General features: G+C 24.3%; 1 protein-coding gene across 1 annotated transcript in view; it reads right to left on the bottom strand.

Annotated features, from left to right (window-relative positions):
• Positions 1 to 4,317: 4,317 nt before the first annotated feature.
• LOC129613592 (probable serine/threonine-protein kinase fhkB) overlaps positions 4,318 to 8,920 on the bottom strand; it is a 53,457-nt gene continuing 48,854 nt past the window's right edge. Inside the window, exons 3-4 of the mRNA XM_055527723.1 lie at positions 7,821 to 8,101; positions 4,318 to 4,387 (exon numbers count right to left, since the gene is read on the bottom strand). Of these exons, the coding sequence (XP_055383698.1) occupies positions 4,318 to 4,387; positions 7,821 to 8,101 (351 nt within the window). The remainder of the gene's footprint in view (positions 4,388 to 7,820; positions 8,102 to 8,920) is intronic.

The raw sequence follows: 8,920 nt of genomic DNA, 5'->3' as shown, positions 1-8,920 counted from the left end.
AATTTGAATAAAGTTAATAATTTAGGTAAATTTAAATTTAAATGATTAATTAATAATATTAAAAGAATAACTTGTTCACAAAAAAAATTGATAGAACATGAAAACTTCCTAAAAAGAATAAATCAAATTACCCGTTAAAGGACCCAAATTCTTTTTCTTTCATGAATTATTTGGATGTTTCGCTTTATTAATCAAATCCATAATAATTTCTATTTAAAAATTATCCAATTTTCTATGAAAAGGGCAACATAGTTCGTTTGAAAATTACAATAACTCTTAAGCTATTATGGAAATTATTAAAGAAATTAGATTAACAATGCAGGAATTGACATTTATTTTAATTAATTTAAAGTTAAAACAAATTTATAATTTTTTCAGGACTCTTTTAAGTTTCTGATGATATTCCAGTAGAATGTTATAAATTTAAATGGATTTCGTGGAATTGAAAAATTCAAAATGTCACATAACTTGATACTGAATTAATTAATTAAGAAAATTTATTATTTTTTTTGTTTTTTCGAAAAAATTCTAAAACGATACAATATCGACAGAGTAACGTTTTCTGCTAGTCAATAAGAGTTTCAGCTTTACATCTAGTCTAATCCGTTGTTATTTTCAAAATATTCAAGTATTTTAAAATACAGCATGTGTTTTAGAATAATTTACAGTCTTTTTTAATTAAAAAAAAGTGGCAAAGTGAATGTTTTGACTTTTATCAAAATGTTTTCAATAATTCTTATGAAGAAAAACCATTTTCATTAAAATATTTCAATCTAAATTGAATAATTTGAGTGCCTAACTAACTAAAGTGATAGGAAAAAAATCTCAAATGGTATTTTTACCTAGAAATAATGGAAAAACTTAATAATTTTGATGGCTCATAGATTTAGATCACATAAATTTCAAATATTTTGTATGTAAAAATTTTTATGATAGCAATTTTCAGAAATTCACAACAGTCAAAAAATTCGATTTTAATTTTCCTTTAATAAATACAAAAAAAAAATAGGAACATACTAACGTCATAAAAAATAGTTCATCCAATATAACAAAAATCCTTACATAGCCTTGAATTGAATAAAATTTTCAACAAAAATAATATTTTTTCATTCTGAATTTGTCATTTTTCGAATATTTCCATTTTGTTTTTCATAGTAACAATATGCGTCTTATTGCATACTTTATACGTTTATACAGATTTTCCACTATAAATTTTAATAAAAAAAATCTGACGAAAATATTTAAAATATTTTGTAAACTATATGTACATATACATATGTATATATTTTTTCCTCAATGGCATGATGTCCTTCCTTTACCTTTCAACTCTTTTTTCCTTTGTAATAACACCTGAATCAAAACTAAAAAGAAAAAAAAATTCAAAAGTTATGGTTTTAAATTGCGTTCGTTGTTGAAAAAAAGTATTATTTTTATGTAGGTGACCCTTTTTTTCTATATAATATGGAAACCATGCCACGGTGGGTGGTAAAGGAAGTTTTGTGCAGGCATCATGTATGTATGTAAGGCTGTTTCGATGCAAAATAATTGTTAAAAAATAATATTAGTGCCAAGTATACAGAATAATTTACATTGGTGGAAAATTATTTTACTTTCATTGTAATTAAATTCTTGTCAAATTTAAAAATGTATGCATGTATGTATTACTTTTTTCCTATGTTTATTATTAAAATTTTGGTATACTCTAAAATACTCTACAAGCATATCGCCCAATATTTAAAAGACATGTAGATAAAGACATGTAGACAGTTTCAAATATGCAGATTTTCTAAGAATTTGGTACTTGTTAACCCATTTCCTCAGAATTTCATGTATACATAATGAGTACCATCATTATGTACATATATATAATACTACCAAGTTATTCCTCGAAATCAATAACTAACAAACTTTATTTTTGTCATACGTAAAAAAATTAATGAACGGGTTTTCTTCAAGCTTTAAGTGTCAGGGCTTTGGTTAGTAAAGAAAATAGTTAAGGAAAATCAAGTTTTTGCAATTGAGCTGCATTTATGAACAAAATTTACATATTTGAAGGTATATTTAGACTTACTAGTTTTTCTAAAAGAATTCTTGAAAGAATTAGTAGAAAGATAATTTTCATAATCTTGCGCTATGAAAATAGGCTAATTGCAATTTCTAAATGCGGTCGTTTATTACATAGTATATTTATACCGTTTTAATATATTTAACTCTTTCCCAATAATATTCATCAATGAAATTTCACAATGATCATAATTTATTGGAATAGAACGCTTTTATAACAAAAATAAAATTTTATCAATAATACTTCTTTTAAATCTGAATTCATAATGAAATTCCCGTGTGAAAATCAAATCAATTTTTATGAACCAAATCAAATAAAATTATTATTATTCATTATTAATGTCCTTTTCTTAAATACCTTTCCACAATATTCCAATATTTTGGATTATCCGTTGCCGTTCTTATCTATTATAGAAAAGAAAAATGTTATACTTAATTCAAAGCATCGAACAAGGATGCTGCTATAGGTTCTATGGGTAGTGAAAATAAGAATCAAAATATTATTCTTCCCGTTCTATATACATATTTTTTTATTGGATTCTGTTATCAATAAGAAAAAAAATTTTCTGACGAAAAAAAAATATTTTCATTTCTGTACTTTATTTTTTCTTTTCTTTCAGCACAATGTCCTTTTATAAGAGTCATTATAGAGGATACAATAAGAGCAATATAAGCATGAAAGCAAAATATAGAACACAATATTATTTGAAATTAGAAGATTTGATTATTTTTTTGTGTGACTTTAGCTCTGAACAGGGATTATGCTATTCTACTTGTATATAGTTATGTATTGACATCATTTATATTTTTTTTATCATATTTAATAAAGGTACGTATGTGTATAGAGAAAACATTATGAGTATTTGAATAAATAATGGAATGTGAATTAATAGGCAACCACAGTTTTATCTAAGATTTTAATATTTTATATAAAATAAAATTCTGATTCAAAAAATTATGATGCTTATAGATACTGACAATAGTAAATGGATAGTGGAACTGCACTTATAACGGAGACGAATAATTTTAATTGAATATATGTATATTTAAGATGAATTACAGTTCCTTATTTAAAATTTAAATTATTAAGTTTTAACAATTATTGGAATTTTGTTAAAGACTACATTAAATAATTAATAATCTTAAAATATGTGAATGCACCATAAAAATATTGTCTTTAATTAAATTCAAATGCATACATAGAAATACCATTAAAGTCATCAAGTTTAATAAGGTTTTTTTGTTATTATTTTTGTTGGAGAACTAATCAATATCGAAAGAAGGTGAAATAATGTAGTAAAATACATTACAAAAGTATTAAAAATTAAAAACAGTTACTCTAATATTTGATCAAGGACATCAACAACAGTAGAAAATTTATTTGTTCTGGAAAAGATATTAATAAAATTGACTTAAAAAAAATACGAGATGATAATGATAACATCATGAATAACAATATAGTAAGGATACTGATCTTATGATATTGATAATGTTTCTGATGAATAAGTTGATATATTTTTAATATGTCATAAAATTTTAATTCATTCCCTCGCATTTGTACACACCTACATGAATATAAACATCCATTTACCTATTTATTTCACATTTTATTTAACTGTATTGTAAAATATATGGAAACGAAAAAGTAATCTTTCAAAAAAAAAAGGTCCTTTTTTTGTTTTGTAAAGGATAAAATATTATATTTACTTCTAATTCTTTTGTTTGACATAAATTACGATGTACTAGTATACAGTTATAATGTATGCGTGGATATGTAGGATGTTCTCCATTCAGTACGAAAATAAAAAAAAGTAGAATTTAAATAGAGGATTTTCAAAAAAGAAAAATGTATTTTTTTATGTCAATTTCGCGATATGATAAATGAAAAGTTTATTTTACTACGGTAGGATGAAAGATATTTTAAGTAAATATATTCAATATTTTAAACGTGAATATCTAAAATATAAATAATGTTAGCGCTATTTTTAAAAATAGTTAAGATCAATATTAAATACGTGTTTGTTTTTGGTTTGTTAAAATAGTTGCGTATTACGTTCAAGCTAAACAAGCTAAATTTCGTGTTTATTCAAACAAACTGACAAGTAAGGAGACAGGAATAAAAGCGCTGTTATGAAGCCTAGGATACTGTCTTTCTAAACCTTTTTTAGGTGCAATGTTAGAAAACCAAAACGAAGAAATGAGACTTCAACAGTAGGAATCACAAAACCAGATGTTGATTCTAGAGAATAATATCTATGAATTCTGTTGTTGCTGCACAAGATCAGGTTCAAATATTGAAATATCTTCAAAAAGACAAATGTAACTTAAGAAAAAAAAAAAAAAAAAAAGTGATTACTTGAAGATTCAGCCTGTAATAGGGATAAAAAAAGCTCCCGGCACGATCAAATGTTTTGGACAGAGCTTTTGTATAATTTTGTAGAATTCACATTCCAATTTCTTGAGGAATAAGAAAACCTTTCCCTTCTTGGTCATCAAATCATATACATTTTTTCCACGGTGATTAACATAAACACATCGATTCATTACAATTACATCATTTCTACATTTTAAATTCCATTGCTCACGTTTTTATTTTCTCAAATTTGATTGAAGAGTTATTTGTCTTATGAAAAATCTTTCATTTTAGAAAAATAATTTTACAGATTAGTCCAAATTGCGCAAAATAATGAGTCCTTGGAATTTCTGGAGCAACAAATAGTATATTGTGGTATCTCGGAGAAACTTTCCTTGCACACGCGTTTTTAATATTATGATATCATCATGAACAAGAACTTGCAATTTAGTTGTTGGGGCATTTTCCATACAATAAAGCGTTATCTATTCAATATAGATTTTAAATTTTCTCCCATCCTTTACTTTCGCAGGGGAATCAAAAATGAATCACCTTATACATAAACATTCTTCTACATTTAAAAAAAAAAATACATTAATTTTATTTTATTAAGTTATTCATACAAAAATGTTGGTAGTTTATTTTATTTGTTTCTTCTTCTTTTTCCCTTTAGATAGGTTATGGTAGGTATTACAAATGTATGGGTGGTTTAAGAATATTATTGTGGCTGATGTCATTGTAATTTTTTTTTTGTTCCCTACAATATTTTTCCTTTTTTTTCTCTGATTTTCAAACAAAAGAAATTTCTCAAGTGTATTTACCTTTCAATATTGTTATGCATGCGCTCATATATTAGAAAATGTTGAGGAGATAAAGAGATATTTTTTTGTTGCCGTTTCCGAAGTGATATGGGATTTTTACAATAATAAACCCGATGGTTCACATTGAGCTATACGTACTTACGTAATGTGTGTATACAATTTTATGCATAAATTCTATAATATTGGTATGAACCATATATTATATAAATTTCATTCAAGTATAATATTGTTAGGTATATAAGGTCTTAATATATAATATATTAAGTAAAAAATGTATATAATACTTGTTATGTTGAACAATATGTGCGGGTATATTGTAATATTTAAAGAATTTTCGAATTGTTATTGCTAAGATTAAAATATATATATGGATCGTATTGCTATGTAGAGAATATTTATTTTGTAATTTTAGTTTCCCTCGCATTCATAACTGATTTGTTTTTCGTTCTGTTTCTTGTTTCAGCTTTCAAAGAACATTATTTGCTACGCAACCTTAATTTTCTTTTATAGTTATCGTATTTACATATGTATATAGTTTTTAAATAAATTGTTCTTATAAATGAAAATGTTAGCATGTTATTTTCAACCTTGACATATTTTATAGTTAAACGTAAGCACAACGAGCTTCTTCCAATCTATTTCTTTTTTTTTATATATGTATCTATACAAAAAGAGCAATTTTAAACACATACGTACATATTTTCAACAAACTTTAATTCGATTAAAAATTAATTCGTTCTTGAAATCATATACATATCTTCAACATAAAAAAGGAACCATCCACTTGTGATTTAATAAAAAAATTGTAGTTAATAAATAATTGGAAATAATTTATAAATTTTCTAATAACTAAATAGCATTAACTTTTAAGAAATTTTAATTTGAATGGGTTAAGCAAGTCAAAAGAAATCAACATTCAGTTTTACTATTAGAAAGAAAAAAGTCAGAATTTATTGAAGAGGAATTTAATTACAGAATATCTTGTTGTTCATTGAGCATACGTACTAAACATAATATAGGTAAATGTATAAGTGAATCTAATCATAGTCTTGATTCGAATAATAGTGAAAGTGAGAAAAAATTCAATCTTGAATTTAATATTTCAATGAATTACTCAAAGTTCAAAATCGATTTTCGAAACAAATTCAAACAAATCCTTATCCACACACTTAATTTCAGTTGATAAGATAAAAACATTTCAATTTTCCATAGATACAACCATTTTTCACTCAAAATACTTTATCTATTGTCAATCAAAATAATAAAATTTTGCTTTAAAATGAAATTTTTTTAAAACTTTCTACCAAGAAAATAGAAAAATAAATAAAAAATATTTTTAGTATTGTTCACTTTCTAAATTTTATTACAATTTATTACATTTTCCTATAAAAAAAAGAACGAAATAATAAAAAAAAAATGGAATCCTTGAAGCATTATCCTTAATTTTTTCCAATTCTCTTGTATTGTACAGTTGATTTTTCATTTTTTGATTTTATATTCCCAGACTAATGTAATAAAAATTGTATATGTACCAATTTTTTATTTTTTTTTTTTTATAAAAATTTAAAGCTTCAAGATCTTACAACTCCAAGAAAAATGTATACAAGGATTACAATACAAAAAATAAAGAATGATTTCTATGGTAATTCTCGAAGAAAAATATAAAAAAGAACGAAGAAAAAACGAAGTTGGATGTTGGTAATAAATTTTTAATTTTTAAATTTCCAATAAAGCACAAAAAAAAATAAATTTAAAAAAAAAAACATCAATTCTGACCATTACCAGCTGCGGTGGCTATAAATAACTGATAAATTACAAGTAGAACTGCCCTTCATTTTCCTCCGTAGCTTACACATTTTAATATTTCATGAAAATCTAATTCGTAGATTCTATTTTTAATTTTCCATTCATAAACAATGAAGGAATTCACATAATAATTATTTTCAGTCTTTTTAAGATTTTTAACAGACCTCGTTGACTCACAAAATGATTTCTCGTTCGGTACGCTTATATTAAAAGTAATTTTTCATTGAAAAATTAACAAATTTTCTAGATACATACATTTTAGATATTATCCTAACACTCATGCGGGAACCTTAATATTTTAACTTTATCTTATTATTTGTAAGACTATTTTTCAAGTTACATAATTTCCTTTTTTTTAATGCGTTTATTTTGTATTAACCGTATTTCTGGTTTAATGAATTTTTTATAAAGGATATACATCCTTAATCTTTTTTAGAAAGGTATCAATAGTATGGAATGACCTTGTTATTACATTATCGAAAGTATGTTTGTATGTTTGAATACATATTGCATTAATATATAGAATATATTAGATTTTATGGATGGTGTGGTATCTTTGTATTTAAAATTTTAAATTTTTAATGGAATTAAAAGTTTTTCCGTTTCTCATTTTCTTTAATGATTTTAAAAATATATTCAATTTAATTGAAAAATGTAATGCCCATGATATTTTTTACGACTATATAAATAGTACGTTGTAATATTTAAGTGAAGTAATTTACTTAAGTGATATGATTAAAGGGTATGTTCAACTTGTTTAAATAATTCATTGTTACTCAAAAATGGCTACTGTATGTAAATCAATCGCTTTAATTTCAAGTTTACGTACATAGACATAATTTTGATCTGCAAGTGTTGTGATGGAGTACCTAAAACTTACTTTAACCATCATAATTAATTTAAACTTATTTTCCTTTTTTATTATTTCATCGTTATTAGTATCAACTGGGGCCCGACTTATTGTTGGCTGATTTGGTTTAGTCGCTAGTAAAGAAGCTACTTGTAAGTAAGCTATTCTTTTTGTGAGTGTATAACTATAAACTAATGGTCTTACTATCTGAATCATGAAGCCATACTTTTAGTGCGTTCTATTACATCTTTAAAAGTAGTCTTATACATTGAAAAGATTTTTGAAATTAATTTTCATTTGCAAATGCATGCAAATATTTTCTCATTTGATCCCCTATGTGTATGAAGTCCATTATCTAAAAAGAAAAATTTCTCTATTATCCAGTAAAAATTTTTGCCCCTAACTTATATGTATAAACAATTTTTCTGATTAAAAACCAATGTTTTTTTAAAAATTTAAATCTTTCCTCTTAAATAGGAAAGAACGATCTACATTACTTTATGTTAATACACCTGCTTCCCATTTCACCTTTATTCTTAAACAATCAGAATAGAATATATTCATGAATTTAATTTAAAAACACAAATATATTCTACTATATAATAGCTACTATTATAGTAACTGAGATTCCACTAATTTATTTAAAATCTTTTATTTTTGTATATAGATATTTTTCTTTAACGACTTAATTATACTTTAAAAGTGCTGTAAATTAACTAACCTAATCGGAATAAAACCGGTAATTTGTAGAAAATAAACGCATGAATTTTAAATAAAACCAAGAGAAAAATATAGAGAAAAAAAAAAAACAAGAATAAAACGTTTGAATAAAAATTTCAAATTCTTTCCCAGTTAATTCTAGGATAAAATTGTCGTCGAATGAAATTAATATTATAGAATCGGATGTTTTTAGGAAAGGAGCAAGTAAAATATTTTTGACAAGATAAATTTTATTGTATAAGAGAAAAAATTAGGACACAATAATAACGTGGTTCGACTTTACCCCCAATTCTCACATTGTATACT

The sequence above is a fragment of the Condylostylus longicornis genome, unplaced genomic scaffold (assembly GCF_029603195.1).
Source record: "Condylostylus longicornis isolate FDR11 unplaced genomic scaffold, ASM2960319v2 ptg000084l, whole genome shotgun sequence".
Lineage (NCBI taxonomy): Eukaryota > Metazoa > Arthropoda > Insecta > Diptera > Dolichopodidae > Condylostylus > Condylostylus longicornis.
Note: the sequence above shows the minus strand (reverse complement) of the source record. Positions and strands in the feature narration are given on the sequence as shown.